The 20207-nt window shown below is 38.3% G+C and overlaps 1 protein-coding gene across 2 annotated transcripts; it reads right to left on the reverse strand.

The window, feature by feature from the left end:
- Positions 1–9338: 9338 nt before the first annotated feature.
- On the reverse strand, positions 9339–18874 carry kiaa1191 (KIAA1191 ortholog). 2 transcript variants are annotated; one of them, XM_017720286.2, is made up of 9 exons: positions 18691–18874; positions 17282–17413; positions 14850–14959; positions 14369–14562; positions 12864–12975; positions 12537–12661; positions 12103–12206; positions 11813–11994; positions 9339–10415 (listed from the first exon to the last, which is right to left on the reverse strand). In XM_017720286.2, the coding sequence occupies exons 3-9, from the start codon at positions 14875–14877 to the stop codon at positions 10204–10206; spliced, it is 957 nt and encodes a 318-aa protein (XP_017575775.1). In that variant the 5' UTR covers positions 14878–14959; positions 17282–17413; positions 18691–18874; the 3' UTR covers positions 9339–10203. The 2 variants fall into 2 exon arrangements, with proteins under 2 accessions (XP_017575775.1, XP_037402155.1); XM_037546258.1 differs by lacking the exon at positions 18691–18874 and adding an exon at positions 18277–18402.
- Positions 18875–20207: the final 1333 nt, after the last annotated feature.

Genomic DNA, 20207 nt, shown 5'->3' on the forward strand with positions numbered 1-20207 from the left:
GGCGACAATTAGGTTAGACTATTTAAACCCAGGCTTTAGGCGGTTTCATTGAGACTTACGCTCCGTTCTAGAGTTCAGCAGAAACACGCAAAGAGACTTTGCATCAGAGTTGCTTGAATCCATGCATCTGGCGTTATTCTTGTAGTTTTGTGGAAAGCAATAGGTTTAAAGGCTTTCTAGTGAATTCCAAATTAAAAGGTGTGATCTAAAACCAACGACACAAAGAAGAGTTCGTCTGAAACGTAATCCTGCTGCGCCAGATGAATGGAAACAAAGAGAGTCCAATCAATTGGATCACAAAAGGAGACTGAGCTGTTTCAGGATATTTTTGAGGAAATAGAGGCTAAAACTTTTCAGACAACACAAATACATCACTTGGAATTGTTATTTTTGGCTCTAAAACTTCTTATTGGAAGAACAGACACACGGCCATAATGTCCAAATAAAACTCTAGACTTTGTGTTGTTGTTGTATAGTAGTTGTATATAAGTATACTAATTCACTGTGTTAGTCTACAGGGGGTTGGATGCACTTATATACATAGAGCTGAGTCATATCTGAACAGTACCACTGGGCCTGATCTCTCAAACCCTTTTAGGTCCCTTCATGGCATACATGCCTTGCATTGCATCTGCCTTTTATATTTAGTTTTATCATTTCTCTGTCATAGCTCAGTGAAGGAAGTGGAGAAATTCTGTGAAAAGTAAACTTTTCATTGAGAGCACATTTGTGTTTGTATATAAAATAGAAAATATGATTTGAATGTGATAAAAAAGAAAAACTATGTGTTTTGGCCATTTTCCTTTTTCTTTGACATTGAAACTACCTGACAAAAGTCAGAAGTGCAGACTCAGACCTGTCTATACAGAATGTAGATGCACTTTATTGGTTCTATCAAGGTTCTATCTAGAACCTTAAATTGGTCCAGAATCTTGACACTCTGGGTTCTGCAAAGATCTTTTGTTCTTTAAAGAACCATTGCTGTAAATGAGATGTGCGAGTGTGAATAACCTTTTTAAATTATAAAGAACCTGAACATAATGTAAAGCTACTAGAGGAGCTGAAACTTATTTTCACAACTACAAGTTTAATCGTGTTACAGGAGAAGATGAATGTGTTGTTAGGAGGCTCACAAGCTCTTAATGGTATAGCATGGTGTTCCTGCCCGAGCAGGGAATCAAACCTTACACTGCTGCATGGAGGGCAGTGTTGTTACCCACTATGCTATACCAACCAACGCCACTGTATACAATGTCCATTAACTACTTAAACTCTTAAGGGTTTGTATGTGAGCTCACAGTTCAGGACATTACTATACAACTTCCATATTAGTTTCTATTAGTTTCACTGAATAATTCATAGCAGTTACTGAATAATTCATCATAGTTGCCTGACAATATATCTTATTATAAGCAACTGAGTGATAAGCCTGCAGGGAATAACCTTTCATTTGTATGCAGTAGTGTGCAAAAGTTTTAGGTACCTGAGAGAGTAAGAATTAAATGGCTATTTATCTGGACAGTAAGCATTTATTTTCTTAGAGAAATATGAAGAAATACTGCTATTGAATTCAAATAGTAAAATAAGCAGTTATTTTATGCTTGTCAATGTGCTAATTTAACAATTTCCAAACCTAAAGTGCTTAAGACTTTTGCACAGTACTGTATAACTGTCATGCATTCCTCTGCAGTCTCACGTGACTCCATACTCTCCACCGAGAACCTATCAGAGCTCTCAGTCCCCGGATTATTGATGTTCCCCACCTGCGTTCTAGTCAGGCGACAATTAGGTTAGACTATTTAAACCCAGGCTTTAGGCGGTTTCATTGAGACTTACGCTCCGTTCTTCCTGTGTCCTGTTTGTTTTTGTGTTTGGACCTCTTGATATGTTCTTTGACCGCTGGATTTTTGCCTTTTCTCTTTTTGGTACCTCTGCTTGTGTTTTTTTGGTCTGTGTTTTTGACTCTGGCCTAGATATTGACTACATTGCTGCTTTACCCTTTGGACATTGGTGGTTTGTTTCAGAATAAATCGCGTTTATATTTTATCCACGTTCGTCTGCGATTCTGTCCGCATCACAGTAACACTAACATTATCAGGATCTCATTTTTATAAGTTCCATTCAGGTTCTTTAGGAAACCACAAGTAGCTCTTCCACGGCGTAACATAGTGTGGCATTTTAACATTGTAGAGTTCATAGAGTTCAGCAGAAACACGCAAAGAGACTTTGCATCAGAGTTGCTTGAATCCATGCATCTGGCGTTATTCTTGTAGTTTTGTGGAAAGCAATAGGTTTAAAGGCTTTCTAGTGAATTCCAAATTAAAAGGTGTGATCTAAAACCAACGACACAAAGAAGAGTTCGTGTGAAACGTAATCCTGCTGTGCCAGATGAATGGAAACAAAGAGAGTCCAATCAATTGGATCACAAAAGGAGACTGAGCTGTTTCAGGATATTTTTGAGGAAATAGAGGCTAAAACTTTTCAGACAACACAAATACATCACTTGGAATTGTTATTTTTGGCTCTAAAACTTCTTATTGGAAGAACAGACACACGGCCATAATGTCCAAATAAAACTCTAGACTTTGTGTTGTTGTTGTATAGTAGTTGTATATAAGTATACTAATTCACTGTGTTAGTCTACAGGGGGTTGGATGCACTTATATACATAGAGCTGAGTCATATCTGAACAGTACCACTGGGCCTGATCTCTCAAACCCTTTTAGGTCCCTTCATGGCCTTGCATTGCACCTGAGATAAGAAATAATTCCTTATGTAATGGAATTCAAGTTATTGTGTAGTGTAAATGGAAACAAATGCAAAATGCCTGAGATATTTTTAGAATTCTAAGGAAGATGCCAGAATATCACTCTGACTTTCCGTCAGTGCTGTTTGATTTTACCCAAGTAGGGTCAACGTTGATACAGTTCAGTTGCCTTTTTTGCTGTCTTGTGACAATGGAATGTTCCTCAGGTGACTTAACTGAATTCACAAGCCGCTCAATGATGATAGGCTTCCTTTTGCATGTCACTTTACTTTTACTTCACATTACTCTGCTCACCAGGTGCTCATTAATGCAAATCAGAATCAGTCTCTTTTTGCTCAAGTCAACCTGATTTATTTTTCAGTTGATTGCTCTTTATATGTGATTTCGTCATAGCAGTCAGTAGACATGAAACACGCTCCTATAGCCTCACCATCAGGGCCGAAACTCAAGAGGAGGTAAAACTTGGGGCAAGCCACCACTCTCAATGTACATGTTTGGTAATGTCTTCCTTGCATACATGCATATATTAAAACATGCACCTTTGAAAAAAATTGCTTTGGCCTGAGCATTTGAAAGTGTAGTCTATTATTAGACATTCAACTGACTTTAAACTAAACTCCTTTTGCTCTGAGTGACCTCACACATTAAGTACATTTATTTTATTAAAACTAATCACTGAACATTCAGTTTTGCTTCTCGTTTTTGTTTTACCAAACTTTACCAAATGATAGTGAACAACTCAAAAATGTGAGCAGCAAACTTTGAACAAATGTACAAGATGATATACAATATGATTTAATAAAGTTATTAAAAACAAAAATTATTTTTAATAACTTTATTAAAACCAAAAAAAGGTTACAGAGATTTTCAGAGTATGGGACACATTTATTTCAAAACAATGGGACCTAACTGCTCACTATGTGGCCATGAGCGACAGGGATGCAGTTTCACTTCCTGCTCAAAAATGCAGGGGTGTGGCTAAAATAAGGCTCCGCCCATGGACTAAAACTATTTGTTTTTGTAGTTACATGCAAAGAAGGGACAGCATCTTTTGAATAATGTTTTGAATAGCATCTTTTGAATAATGGACTGGTTACTGTGAGCTACTATGTAAACTTACACATATAAGCACAAGAACACTCAGACAAAATACAAATGTTACATCCAAATGTATATCTATAGCAATTTAGGGGGTAAATCAGCAGCCCCCACCTGCACCGAGGCTTTGGAGCTATGTAAAGATGGGCAGCAGTGGCAAGAACTGCACAAGAAACAAGCTGGCTCTGAAGACAACAGTGAAAAAGTTACTTAAGGAGGATGAGGCCATATCTGAGCAGGTGGGCACCTAGAAATGCTGAGCCAACATTAGTTCATAGCATTTTGACTGTCATGATTATGACACATTTAAGATAAACGCTTTCACCACTTCCTTTATATCACTAGTGTGGCTAACCTTAGTATACGGATCGTCTGGTGTACGACATACATGCCCGACTAAACCAATGCAACCGATATAATGATACATTTAAAAAAAAAAAACGTGTTATATATTGTTGAGCCTAGAGTATCGTTTAGTTTGAACACTGCTGAATGTATGTAGATCCTAAAGAAAGAATTTTTATCTAAAAGCTCATACTTAAGCACTTGAAACTTGTTTTGAAATATAGTGAAATTTTCACGTTTATGTTTTTTGAAAGGGTTTCAAAGTCGCTTCATGAACAATTTTAAAGGGTTGTAGGAAGCTGACAAAAAAAAAAAAGACATTTTAGATACATAGAGAGTGATGAGCAGCTGTAGGTTCCAGAATGACTGTGAAAGCTGTATAGCAATGTGAATGAAACTGTAATCCAATTAACCAGAATGTCTTGTGTTTGCAAAATGGTCATCAAATCTGGATATGGACACTCTGAAGACATCAAGAAAGAATATATGCTTGAAATAGTGGGGGGAACAAACAAACATCAGAAAATATCTTTCGCTGTCTATATTTTTTAATTCATCATTGCATGAGCTCATTATGAAATTAAGAGACAAACTTCTATGACAAACTTGTGAGGAATGCTGTAGGCTGTTCCAGTATTCCCTCTACTGTATTTCCTTGAGGCCAAAAGGACAAAATCCCACCTTCGATGTGTTCCTCACATTACTCAACATTTATTACTTGTAATCTGTTGCCTTGTCAACGTAACAGTGCACTTCGAGTGACGCTACAATGTTTTATTGAATTTTTAGTCAGTAATTGCTTTTTTTTCTAACAGGGTGGAATAAAGAAATAAGCCTTTGCTGAATCTTGTGCATAATTATGTGTCACATTTACGGCCATGTGACCTCAACCATGACAACTCGGAAAACCCAACATTATGCCATTATGCCAGTCTAAAACAAAGGCCCACGCAACCATACTGAAGAATAAACACAGAGGTGAGAAATGGGCTGTGCTCCAATATGTGTGCTAGGATGCTAATGTGCGAAAGTGGTGCACAGAAAGTTTAACTATTGTCTAGAATTTGGTCTGCTAATTAGAATTATAGTGTAGATTTAAGCGATCTAAATGGCCAACAGAAGGCGCAATACTGAAGCCACTGTTCCAGAAGTGCATATGTTGTAACTGCCCCTCCCACACTGTTAAAAAAGGTTCTTTAAGGGTTCTTTAGTAAAGATAATGGTTCTACATAAATCACATCATAACGTTAGCAGAACCCCTTTTGGTGGTATATACAAACCATTTTCAATAAAGGTCTATACTGAACCATAGAAAACAAATTCTCCAACATTCGGAAGAACAACTTCACCATGCAAAAAAAACATGTAAGCATGCAAAGTTCTGAGTGCTCATGTTTGTATACAGAACCACTGTCTTAACTAAAGACCCTTGAAAAACCATATTTTTCTTATTTGAGTGTAGATTTGCACCGAGTCTCCCCCACTTTTGAGGCCAGGTATTCATCTGATTGTTCTCTGCATGTAGTGTTTTTTTTTTATTTGAAAACTAAAATTGAAAAAAAATTCTTACCATCTCTGGTACTTTCACCAGATGTTTCTCATGATGCTATTGTGTATGAGTAGTCGACACTGAACATCCATCCATCCATCCATTTCCTAAGCTGCTTCTCCCTCAGGGTCGCGGGGGGGCTTGGGTGGGGTGCTGGAGCCAATTCCAGCGGTCATCGGGCAGAAGGCAGGATACACCCTGGACAGGTCACCAGTCCATCACAGGGCTAACAGCTCTATTTAAAAACAGTACTCCAAATGAAAACACTAGATATAATTAACTCAAAATGTATGTACTTTGTATACACTCTGTGTCCAACATCAGTTACTTAAAGGGGAATTCTACTGTTTTTCAAATGTTCTGCATAATTCAGTTACTGAACCATAAACAAGCTCATTCACAGTGGTTTGATGTAAAATGGTTCATTGCACAGAAACTTGGTCACTCAGGTTTCTTTACAGTAGTGTTGATGGGAACCAGGGGTCACAGGGGTTACTACTGAAAGTGATGAGTGAACCTACACAAGTCTTCAGAGTTTTGTGTGTAATAATGATGATGGTAAAACAGTGGTAAATCTGAAAAGCAAAGCAAAAAATGTCTTTGGGTATTACTTTGTCTTACAGTGCCCTCCATTTACAAGGCATTTAGAAACGTTTCCTATCACTAGGGTGGTGAACAATTCTGACTCAGAAAGCTTCTCTATAACAGAGCATTTCACATCAGACCACTCGGAATGATTTTGTTTACATCCTAACCATGTCAAAATTTTGAGTTACCCATTAATTAAATTATGGATCAAATTACAAAAAATGGTAAATATATGAATTATATATAAATATAATTATATAATATAAACTCGATGCCTGTAACATGTTCCAAAAAAGTTATATTTTATTATTATAAGTCATATTTTCTTTTAAAATGATTTTGTCATTGTTTGGGGACATCAAAAGAATTCTACACAACAGCTAAAGCATCCTAGGTGGAACGCAAACATTTTGGCGTTCAGAATTTCGCACTCAGTCTGGCTAAGGGCTTTACGATAGAAATATTCTGTCCATAACAGGTAAGCATTTTAGGACAGAAGAAGTCTGCCTGCCACAATTCTACACAAAGGCTAACCATTTTGCTTAGCACAGAGGTGCTCTTTCTGCCAGAACACTACACATGAGCTACGCCTCATCCTAAGAACACAAGTATGCATATTGGAACACAGCCACAGTTTCTGTGGCTGTCTCGCCTCCCTGTTTGAGCCCCAAACCCACGTCCGTCCAGTGTGGTGGTCACACTGTGATCTCATGGCTCTATCACAGTGACTCGTAGAGAGCAGAGCTGTGGCAGACCCAGGTTGGGTGGACCACCAGGCTCCAGATTAACTCCAGACATCCCGCTGGGAGGCCGCTGAACACAGGAAATGACCTACGATGTGTCAGAGAGTGAAACTCCAGCGTCACAGAGGGAGGAGGCCTGGGGCTCAGGAATGAGTGTGTGTGTGTGTGTGTTTAGGAGTGGGGGTGCAGGGGGACTTCCAGGAAAGTGTATTTACCATGGCAGCTCCAGACGTGAGGAGGTTGCCAATAAGACAGCATATGATCTGAAGAAACACAGCAGGGCTCATATGTGTAGACAGACTTATACTAGCAAGTATACTACCAAGTGCAGCTTTCCATGACAGTGATTAAAGGCAGTATATTGTTTAGGTTTAATTATGCGATGTGATGAATGTAATTGATCTTTCACACGACTGTGTGAAATTAATGCACAGAAAGCTGAAAAAGTCAAGTCTACATTTCGAAGGCATGCTAAAGATATGCTGCTCAGAGCAGTCCCTTTCTGGGCCTCCTGTTTCTTGGACAGCAAACTCAACTACGTTTTCTCCAAATAATTCGTGGCACTGTCGCCTCCTTGTGGCAGCTTTTGGGATTCAACGTTGTAGTCAACACCAGCAGTCCTAACATTGCTGTAGATGAAGAAGAAAGATGGACCATCCTGAGGCCCAAAACTTAAAGGGAAGGTGGCATGGCAGTTGTTTTGCTTTTTACTGATGTCAGAGAGTGTTCTAGCATGCATGCAACCAACGTGAAGTGGGTGAGGGAGCCAATTCGCATGGTATGTCTTTACCTTCAGCCTAATGTAAGCAAGATGTTAAATGGACTTACATCCATCCATTTTCCAAGCCACTTCTCCGTCAGGGTAAGGGGGTTGGTACTGGAGCCTACCCCAGCAGTCATCGCTCGGAAGGTAGGATACACCCTGGACAAGTATGAACTTACAACTTACATTAATTTTACATTATTGTTTGTAGTCTTTACAGTAACAGTACCCTTATATAGAGTTTATGGATGGTCATAAACACTTTAAAATTAATTATTAAGCAATTATTTATTATTAATTACAACACACAAATTAAAAGAACAAGTGTGACCAGTGTGTACACGTACCTGCCCTGTGTGTGTGTGTGTGTGTGTGTATATATATATATATATATATATATTTCTCAGTTTTATCTCAATATGGCAAAGCACATTCAGGGTTTTATTTTTAACTGTGCCACAAAATTTTGGTTTGTTTCCTCAGAGTTTACAAGGAAAACAGCCAACTTAAGGGATTTAACAGTGACAAGTATTGACAACACATCTGTATATACTGTATACACATATGTGTGTGCATACATATATGTCAGGTTAGGTTTTTATATATATATATATATATATATATATATATATATATATATAATTCTTTATGTATTTATTTTCTTACTGTGAGAAATTCCTAATGAGAAATTAGTAGAGGTGTGACAACATATCTCAGTCTTTAGCCACATTAACAGGCTTGCAGCTTCTTCTGTTTTGCAAACTGGCGAAGACGAATAAGATTGAGGATGTCATGTTGTGCTTTCAAACTGAGGTGTGGCAAGATGAAAATGAAGAGAACAAAACCAAACCAATTTTTTGCAAACACTGCAAGAAAATCATGGCCTATATAAGGGCTAACACAACACACACGATGCAGCATTTACAGCCCAATCACAGTGAAAAGCTTCGGTCCCTGCCTTCAAGGAATAAAGTGCTCAAAGGCCAAGCATCTCTATAGAGAGCCTTTGCAGCCCTGCTTCCTCAATATAGTAGAAGAGCTCAAGAAATTGGTGTTTTAATTGCAAAGGACATGACGTCTGTTTATTATTATTTTATATCATATTCCAATGTATGTTACTTTGACCACTGTCTTCACTAAAGTACTTTATTAGCATTTCTTAAAATCCAGGTTTTGCTGGCTTTACAGCTTCATTCTGGTACATTTCAATATGGGTTATACTGAAAAGGAGTAACTCCTCAAGGACTAATTTCCATGCAATTTAGAAATTTTTACTCATATATGGCTTGTCATCGAGAGAACTGCAAAAAAAAAAAAATGAACCTGATCCAGCTTCAACAAACTTTGTAACACAGAAAGCAGATGACCCAATTCTGATAGTCTGGACGTCCAGGAAAAAGACCACTGCACTGACTCTCACATTCCAGAAAGATTTTCCAGCATTTCCTGCAAAGCGAATGATGGCTGATGAGAAGACACTCAGGCTAAACTCATGTTTAGATTTATTTAGGTTTTTACAGGTCCACCAAGAAGGCTGAACTATACATTCAACTTCTTGAAATTTAACAAATAAAACTTTCACAATTTAACAAAAATAGAACAGACCGTTCACATCATCTACATTAAATAGTAAACTTAGTCATCAGCCTAACAAAATTAGCGCCTTCCTAACAATATACTTGACACTGCAGTATGAAAACTGCCAAGAACATTGTTTCATACTTCAATACAGTAGACTCAGTTCAAAGACTCAAGACAGGTTATCAAGAGACACGACCAGACCACATAATCTTGAGGTTACAGTAGCTACTATGGTGTTGAGGAATATAAGATGACAGCTGTTGGCAGGCAGGAAACGAGAGGTCTACTACCAACCCAAAGCTGCACTACAGAACATGCAAAAAAAAAAAAAAAAAAAAAAAAAAACATAAAATCCAGAGGCCAGATTGTCTAGCATGTACTTTATCAATATCTCTTAGAGAACGTGAAACAGAGGTAATTTAACACTGTTGTGAATGAAGTGATAAACATAAGATACCCAACGAAATGTAACTCGAGCCCACTGAAAGGCTAAAGTGTGAAGAGGCAGAAAGCGAAGAAAAATGGCACCTCATTACACACACTTATTTTGAGGCATAACATTTACACAAGACAAAACAGGAAGGCTATCATTAGGAATCATGTGGGCACAGACTGTTTTTAACCCTTTTTTAAAAGAGAAAATTAAAAAAAACAAAAAAAAAAAAAAACACTTCAGTCACCTCACAGCACGAGGGACACAAATAGGAAGGGAAAGAGGGTAGACCAGCTACGTGTTTCCAGTGGTGTGAGCGAATGCTAAGGTGGGCTTTCAGAAGCCTGAGGGGGTTAGCACGTTCATGTCACGGTGTTTGAGCTTGTGGGGCCGCGTCATCTGCCGCTTGCCATCCACAGTGGGGATCTCCATTTTTGGCGGAGCTTTGAAATTGGTTGGTTCCTCGGCCAGCCGGGTGGCCTGTGCCTTCATGACCTCCATGGGGGTGGGCTTCTGAGCGCCCTTGTAGGGCTGCAGGGCAAAGCCCCCTGTGTGACCCAGAGAACAGTGAGAGTTCAGCCTTATGGGGTCATTGGTGAACAGCTAGCGTAAATAACATCCCCAGTGCTAAACCATCAGCAAACATTCAGAAGCTCTGAGGGGTAACCTCATTAGCACGCTGGACCTTGCCTTGTAAACAGCTAGGAAAGCCAAAAGAAAAAAGCCTGTCTGTGTGATGTGGCCAGTCAATACAGCTAATGGCAAAGGTTAAATAAGATGACAAATATTTAAATAAGATTTACAAGCACACTACCTTGTTAAAAACTAATACTACTCAAATCAAGTAAAGAAGGGACAAAAATGCTCCACTACACAGATTAAGCTGGGAAAGGAAGGTCATCTTAGGACACTTATGTTAAGACCTGTACAAATGCCCATGTTTTAGTTCAAACTGAATCTTAGAGCTTAGTCACAATTAATGTCTTTTATTCGGCAGTATGCTGTATTTGTCTACGTTTAAGCTGGCTATATCCATGCCGGGCCTCACCTATCAGTACTACATTTCATGATACATAAAAGGAACACTTTCTAACATCTCAATGCATTAACACAGAATTCAGTGGGCTTATAAATACGCCCATAACGCTGCTGTCGGAAGAAAACCTCGTATCTCCAAAGTGGCAACTTTACAGGAGAAGCAAAAAAACATGCTTTACTTTTAATGTAAGTCAATGGAACCAGATGTCTTCCCAAGTCGTTTTGGTTCAGTTTGTTTTGTCCATTCATCACGAAATTTACAGAAAATATAAAGCCCAACTGGTATTTTCAAATTATACAGATACAAGGTTTTTCAGACAGCAACGATAAGTGTGCATATATCAAATATTTTAAAATGGCTTCAAACATGCCTCAGCAAAACTATTTATGATAACTGATGGGTCACACCCTTGATTTTAGGCTTACTGGTTAACGATTTATTGCTGACTAACAAATGGTCATTTTTTTGTGAAAAGAATCTGAAGAACTTGCATCCCTAATTCAAATGCAGTCATAACATTTGAGAGTATAAGACACTGGAAACAAGATTAAAATTAAAAACATGTCTATAATAAGTTGGCCCTTACAAATACCCTTTTCTTAATAGAAAAACTAAAATGGAAAATGGAAAAAACTTCCATTTACTGTTTCCATTTCCTATCCTGTTTCAAAATGAATACTAGAAGAACTGATGTTTGAGAACAGTGTCTAATCTATGTGAAACACACATCTGGACTTATTTGCAACATGTGAGTCACAAAACACAAGTAAGTCCTGCTCCAGGAGTGATGTCAGTGTAGCATAAAGAAGCTCTTATCCTCAAAGCTTTAAAACCACTTTCAATGGACTTTTAGACCAAAATGTTAAGCGGGTGCTTCCTACATCTAGGGTGCTCTAGGCAATTTACCTGTGGAGCCTGATTCTGCACCCATGTCAGAGGTAGACTTGTGAACCTGGGGTCTAGGTCCAAAGACGCTCCAGCGCTCCACGGCTCCATCACTAGCTCCCAGGTCCATGCTAGAGCTGGAGCTCGAGCTGAGCTCTGAGCCAGTGAGGGAGGCCACAGAGCCCTGACTGCTGAACCAGCTCCTGACAAACACAAACACACATTTTCCATCTCATACGGTTAAACAAGAAATTAAGTGTCAATTTCCAAATCTCCCTTTGCCAGACTGGGGAAAAACAGTGATGCTGTACCTGCGTTTCTGTTTGGGGGATGACTGAGGGGTTCCAGATGGGGTTGACTGAGCAGAAGAGGGCTGCTTATCCTCCTTAATGTCAACACTTTGCATGTGCACTTTCTAGAACATGAAAGATCAGTTATAAATCAAATGCAGTGAACAAATATCAAGGCAGATATGTTGACCAAATTATTGCAAACAAACAAACAAACAAACAAATAAATAAATAAATAAATAAATACATAAATAAAGTGCTATAGGAGTCAAAACACATCAGAAGAGACACCGGTCTAATTCACAATATTTACATCTACAGTGCAATAGTATGTATAAAATAAGAAAACAGCTAAACACCACAATGGGGAAAATATACAATATCTAAAATAACATGGTAAGTGGCTGTTACTGAATGGCTTTTAAATGGCTGCGTATGACAGGTTGGAAACTGACCTGCATTGACTCAGCCATGCGGTGGTAGCGGGTTTCTTCAGCAGTCAGGCCTTTGTGTGGCGTGTATCCTGTATCTGTCAATCCAGCTCTCTTTTCAAAGTTCTGCATGCTCTCCTGGGTCTGCTCTACAGCACAGAAGAGGTAGTGAGTATCTGCTACAGGCATATAACCAGCTAACAGTGTTACTGCTAAGAGCAAAGGTAATCACTCTCCTGCAGTAATTTGTTCTGAATTCAAGTTATAATGTATTGTTAGAGTGGTAATACTGTCAGATAGTGTCCATTAGACCAAGGCAGTTTAGCAGACTGCACTGCCCATTGCTCTTACTGATGATGAGAGAGTTCATGAGGACTGAGGCTTTGGCCTTCACCACTGGAGCTGAAGGATGAGAAGGCTCAAGGGCAGGTGTACCCTTGATTGCGATGTCCGATTCATCCTCCTGAGAGTACACAAAAGTATATCAGCCTTTAAAACACTATAAGCCAATGTCACCTTGGTGTAACCTTCATTTTTTTTTTTCTTCACACTATACCCGTTTCAGAATAAAAATATCAATATCCACAAAATAACCAAAACATTTATAACACAAAGTTTTCAAAGAATTACTTAAATAATTATTTAAATAAACAGGATGTGGCCCTGCTATGGAATATCATGTGGTTAGGTACAGTACTGTGCAAAAGTTTTAGGCATCTAAGCAAATTTAACAATTTACCTCAACAGTGAGTTTATCCCAATATACATTAGAATAAAGTCATATTCATAATTCAAATAAACTTAAAAACAACAAAAAGTTAAAAAAAATTATTGGGTCCATATTTTTCCTGGACACCTTCACAATCATTATTAATAAATGTATAAATTTTGTTTATTCAAATATTAACACTTTTCTCAGCAAATAAACACATACTACACAAATGAATAGAGTCTGAAAATGTGTCTTGGGTCTCTAAGACTTTCGCACAGTACTGAATACATTTGATTGGCTTGTTTTGGAAATTTGAGTAACACTAATTCTTTATGCTGCCATAAATCACTGCATAAATTGCACTGTTTATTTCAGTCCACTGACCATGAGCACAACTGTCTGAATAAGGTACACACTTCATCTGATCAGAAATCAAATTTTCCACTTAGCCTAAATGCAGTCAATCAGCCAATAACATGTTTGGTGTCCAAATTTTACTTCTTTACTTTAGAACAGGAGCTGCCTGACTGACGATGCTACAACTTACTGGAAGTCAGTAGTTACCCAAACCATTTCTGTGAATACATTCACAAAACTTCTTTCAACCTGCTCAAACCACATCCAGGTCATAATTCAGGTCACACAGAAAAGTCCATGGAGTTTAGAACACATTATTATCTACTATAAACAAAACAACAAAACAAAACGACTTTTCTGTGCAGTTAAAAGAAGGAGCAGCCATTTTGGATAACTAGAATCATTTTCCTTAGCACAACTGGGCATCATTCTGTAAAATATTATAAAAGACGGGGCTAAAGAAATTCACAACACAGCACTGTGTGGTCACGTCAATAGAGAACCTAATCAGGTCAAAACCTGATTTGTGTAGGTATTTGTGGGAACGGTTAAGGTGACTTAATAGACTTTCAGTGTTTGTTAGCATTGTTAGCCTAGCAGTTCCAGTTTTAAGCAAAAGAAACAAAATTGTAATAGAAACCTATTGACCTATCAGCTGCATTTGGAGTAAGTAATATTTTATATTATATTTCCATTCACGCAAATGTGATTTTTCAACAAACTATTTCTTTACATGTAAAAATTTTGCCTTGCCCTCTCACTGAAACAACAGTAGCAGACAGAGCACCTCAGCCAATCGGGAGAACTTTCTCTCAGGAATGACAGGTCTTTTCCACAAGTTGGTAATGTTGATATCAGAGGGAGGAGGAGACATAGGTCTCTCCAAGTTGTCGTCATAGCTGAGGGCTCGTCGAGCCATTCCAGCGGGGATGGACATGCCCCCGAGCAGGCCCTCACTCCCTCCTGAGCCTGCCTCTAGGGCTGCGACAATACAACAATACATTACTCTTACACAAACCACATTTGACAGATTTACCACATTTTTCATAATCTGAATGAGTGTAAGGCCAGATTTCTGTGCCAGAATAGCAGCTGGTCAAGACTAAATGGTACAAACGTGAAAACAAAAACCAGCGAAATAAAAATATGAACAAAAGTGGTCATCTTTCAAGACCTCAACATTTCTGCAAAAAAAAAGATGAAATGTAAAACTATGCCATGGACATAACTAGGTTCAACAAAGCCAATACAGAAGACTCCGCCCTCACCTGGAATGTCACCAGGTCTGGACACCATGGCTACTTAGGACAGACTTTGTCTGAGGCGAAAGTGTGTAATAAGGTAGGATTAGCCAAACAGGTGGCAGATTGGGTCCAACCTGCAAGAGAACAGGACAAAAATTCCACATCACATTATAATCTACACTTTTGTGGAAAAGGAATTTCTTTAAGAACTCATGAAATACTGACTGTGTGCTCCCTTTTACAGTCATGTACTAAGCATAACTGCAGCGATCAGTCATTCGATATACTTATCCTCCTAACACACAATCAATTATGTGCAGAATAGAAACGATCAGAATTGTCAAGTATGGATGTACTAAGATACTTTGAATCTCAGTATCTGATGATGTTTTTTGCTTTCCTGGATCCAATCAGCTTGCTAAACACAGTTCCGGCTTAATCTGATGAAGCCAGACATTGATCCTGGCTTCTCATATTTCACAACTACTCTGCAGCTTGTGACCTTACACCACATTTGTCATCAGATGCTAAATATTTTCAGTGGAATTGAGGTATTGAGTAGGACTGAAGCATTTTGCCACCCACCCACACACACACACACACACACACACACACACACACACACTAAATAGGTATTTACATTCAATATTTTAATTCAATAATTTAATTTATCTGATTTAAAGCTGAGACAAAGTTATCTACAATCAAAAAATAACCTAAAAATAACCATTAATCACATGGAAACTAGGGATCCATCATTAGCTAAAGATTAATTGTTAACTGAAAAGACTAAAATCATTAAAACAGAAGAAGCAAACAGCCATATTAAAAATACTGCATATAAGAACCCCATTTTTGCTGTTTTGCTGACAAAATGACTGGTATGCAGTGATGGGCTACTGAAAGTTCTATACTCTCTGTACTCTTCTAAAGTTTAGTTTATTACTCATTAAAAGCCTAAGTTAAACTGAACTTATATAACATTGTTCGTGGCTAGCTTTGGCTCATTGCTTGGCTCAGGAGTTCTCAAAACTGTTAAAACGTGCTTCTCTACAAACTTGCACACTCATGAGTGATTTCCTTATACCGCTGCACATCACATTTTCTCACACAGAACATGGACAAAACAGTCATTTGTGTCATCCCTTGCAAAAAGTCTTCTTGGAAAAAGTGGTCCAGAACACCTTTGGCTGTGCCCTTCACGTTTGAGTAGGTGTATCTACATGTACCAATTGCCTTTTGCACTCTCAGAAAACATTGATAAACTTGCCACAAGCCCACTTGTTCACTTAAGGTTCACGGTCATTTAAAGTCCAAGGAAATACAGTAAAATACTAATAATTTCTGTATAATACTAAGCTTAGGTTTTATATTAACACATACAGCAAGGCTTGGATGGAAAAAAAAAGAAATAAATATGATAAAACAAGGCTTCAGAAAGGCTGATCAGACCTATCTGAGAATGGTGTGGGTGTGGCTAATGAGCAGCCTGATTGACAGCTCTCTGTCCAACACACCTAGCCAGCTCTGCCACTCTTTCAGAACTAAAATCATTATCCAGATTTTATGTGACGGTAACTAGGTGGAAAAAGTCAAGGACAAACAGATGTTTGAGGAAAGCTTATGGAAGCGTTACCCAAGATTAGGATCATCCATTAAACATCAAGAGGATTGAAAAATCGGGGAAAATATATCATATTTATTGATCACTGGAACATTATTCAAAGGGAATATGTTTACTGTTTGCCTGCAAGAACAAGATTAACCTAATTAGAAAGAAGACACAGATTTAGGTTTTGGCAAAAACAAACAAACAAACAAAAACATTTACATTCCTAGTTGGAGGTCATTAAGATGTATTATCCAAGTACACTTCCATCCCCCTCCAGTCTAAAAGAGCTTTGTTTGCGATATGGAGCAGATGGGCACCTTTGGCTGTTGGCTGGTGAGAATGCAATATGAAGGCAAAGAAGTAAAGGACTGGCCAAGAACAAGATATGAAAACTATGCAAACGAACACAATGTTTCTTTTGGTTCCCTTCTAGAGGCTCACTATATGGATTAACATGTGCTTGTTAACCTTGAAATGCTGTTTGAAATTGTTGAGTTAGATCTGTATGAGTGAGAGAGACAATTTACAACTCAACAATTTAATTGCCAACACTAAGATCTGTGAAATCTTTGGTTATGTTACAAGTTAAATCTACTGGAAAAATCATCTATAAGCCAGTAAATTACAGTTACTACTCAGTTCTGTTTATTGCTGGTTAACTTATTAAAATGCCATGAGTGCAAATCAAAACTAACTGCCATGATGACATCAATGAACACAGCAGCAGTAAACGTAAATCCAGTTTATATACATCAACGCCACTGTGGGTGACGGGCTGTGTTCTATAGCTCCCCCAGTTTTCCAGGAACGAGCAGATCAACATGTGAGGACAGTATGTGCTTACCAGAGCAGAGCACTTCGGCCTGGAGTACTGCTGCTATAGCGAAGGACAGTGCTGGTTCACACAAAGTGAAGGTTGCACACTGAGCATTGTGGGATACCAATGAAGTACAATCAGCAAGGAAAGGTAGATTCACTGGAAATGAAGAAAGAGAGTCATTACAAAACATTTCACGTAGCCTAGTGTTGAGTGCTAGCTTGTTGTTAACACAGTTCCGGCTCCAGACATTGATCCTGGCTTCGTATTTCAAAATTATTCCACAGCTTGTGACGTTGCATCAGACTTGCCATCGGATGCTAAATGTTTTCAGAGGAATTGCGGTCTGGTTAGTTATTCATGTGCTACATGAGTATATACACCACATACAAAATGTAACGCATAGTCATGAGTACAATGCACATACGACACTTTGGCATGATTTCCTTATATCTGACTTACAGATGAGTGAGGGTTTATTTAATATTTATACTATTTAAAATGTATATCTACACATCTACAACCAAAACAACCTTCAAAATAACTAGAGATCCCTCTGTAACTGGAGATTAACAGTTAACCAACACGAAGAGAAAGTCACACATTCAATAATGTCCAATGAAGGACAGTAAGTGAGGAAAGGTAGATGGCTGGAAATGAAGAAGAAGAGCCATTAAAAAGGTTCCATGAAGCAAAGTCGTTTTTATAGTTATCTGGGAACAGTATCACTCGCTTTAACTGTTACTAAAAGCAACAGACTCTATATAGATCAGTGTAAAATATAACATTTTACCAACATGAATAACAGGACTAGAAAATGAAACAAGCAAGTTCATGACGATTGGTGTGAACACAAACAGCAGGTCAAGTTCAACAATAAACACATAATTAAATAAATAATCTCTCCTATACTGCAGCACTTAATACTAGCTCAGTAATAAACGACTGAAAACTGCTGATCATACAATGAGACGACAAAGGTCTGACATTCAGCAACAACTACTAACGCGTAGGTTAATTACCTCAGGAAGGCCTAACATTTTCGGTTCCCATGTTATATGACGGCAGGTTAAACAGACTTATATATATATTGTTCATGCCAGTGTGTGGGGATGACGCTCAGTTAAACACCGGGACCGACTGAATGTGGGCAGTCAGTGCCGGATTACAGCCACTCGGTCAGTAAAGCATTATGTAATCGTGAATATGAGCTGACTGCACTGAAGCGACGAGGGTACAGAACAAGCAGCTGATAACTCATGTCAAGTATCAAACATGTCAGGAACAGGGGTTCAAGCTGCAGATAAACGCTTTTTGTCTCTAAACTGGACCGTCATGTCCTTTCAACCGCGTTCACTCGAGCAGGCTAAACTGTTTGGCTAACGGCTGCGCTCCGAGCACGACAAACCAAACAACAAAACAAGTGGCTAAATTACCTGGCAGAGTGATGCTGGAACCAGCCACCTGTTCGTCGATAGCTAACAATTAAAAAAACATAACGAGGACAGTCTAAAGCGAGCGAGTGAATCACTCCTTGAATGTATCTGAACAGCGTCGCCTTTTGTTTCTGCCATAACTTCCCGACAGCTGACGGTGAGCGCTTGAAAACACAGGCCTGAGAGGGAGGGCGCGCAACCCCCGTTAAATCTCGCGATGCTTTAGCGTGTCAACACGCAGTTGCAGTACTTCGGTTTCACACAGTGAGGCAGTAAGTGACCACATGACGTCGAGGGAAGGTTTGACTCAGCGAACCGATTCATTAGAAATGCCCGCCTCCGTGAATCAAATGCGCGATCCAACGATTCATTGATTTACAAGTCAAAGCAAATGGTTTAACATCTCCACCACATACAACGACGTTCAGTGAGCGAGTCTCACACTCGCATCTTTTGCACACTAGTTGAGTCAGATTCTTAATGTTAAAAGGGCAAATTACTGAAGGAAGAAGCCGTCTACAGCATAATGAACAAATGTGCGCAAATTGAGGCTTGCAAAAAATTACAGTATGCTATCCTTATGTTTTATGAATTTTAGGTGCAATATTAGAGGTCTCCATCCTATAATTCAGATACATAGTATAAATACTACAAAGCTTTCGATTCAGTAAGACCAAACCGATTCAGTCGGAATCGGTTTGATGGATTAATAAAAAGAACCGCTTCAAACGAACGAGTCATTCATTCGAGTTTTATTTTATTGCTGTATGTATATAATCTATAGATCCACTAGCGTTACAGTCCGACCACAAAAAAACTATACTGAAGCTCGATCTGTGTCCAAACGTGAAGGAATCACACCGAATTATTCATTTTTTGACCTCTGAACACGTGACATATCTAAATTATACACATCCATATAAATTATTATCAATTACTTGTAATGATCAACAGACACTTTTTGTCTGAACTGATTTATTTTTTTTGATAAACTTTATATTTGTAACTTATGCCATAGCTTTTAGCTTCTAAGTTCACAACATGGAACAAATTACTGATGCAGAAATCTGATATATAGTATAGATTTCAAATATATGATATATTACCATATATAACTTACATTAGTATCACATAGTCATATATGTGAAGTATTTGCCAGCCATTTATCAGCTTATTCACACATATACATGCAACACATATATTTGAAAATATATGAGAGAAAACATCATGTTATATAAGATTTTTTTTGCTTTTAAAAAAGTCTTCTAGTGTTTGTATCAGACATCCACGGATCAGACTTATGTATTGAACATGCAGTATATGTATGATCCATATTGTGCCTATGTGTTTACCCACCTATCAGACATATATGTATCCATATATTGTGCCCATATGTACAATATTTAATACTTACATATATGTACACTATATACATGTACATATATTTTGTTTTCGTATGGGTAGCTTGATTACGTCAGCTATGCTGACAGTTTAGAGGAAAACTCTAAAATATGTAT

This window comes from Pygocentrus nattereri, chromosome 16, assembly GCF_015220715.1.
Source record: "Pygocentrus nattereri isolate fPygNat1 chromosome 16, fPygNat1.pri, whole genome shotgun sequence".
Taxonomy (NCBI): Eukaryota; Metazoa; Chordata; class Actinopteri; order Characiformes; family Serrasalmidae; genus Pygocentrus; species Pygocentrus nattereri.

What these genes read in the sequence shown, in the direction of transcription:
- kiaa1191 (XM_017720286.2), bottom strand. Translation starts at nt 14,877, where the DNA reads ATGGTGTCCAGACCTGGTGACATTCCAG. An exon ending in TCCCCCAAACAGAAACGCAG is followed by an intron (nt 11,995 to 12,102) that starts GTACAGCATCAC and finishes TGTGTTTGTCAG; the next exon opens with GAGCTGGTTCAGCAGTCAGG. An exon ending in TGCAGAATCAGGCTCCACAG is followed by an intron (nt 10,416 to 11,812) that starts GTAAATTGCCTA and finishes TGGGTCACACAG; the next exon opens with GGGGCTTTGCCCTGCAGCCC.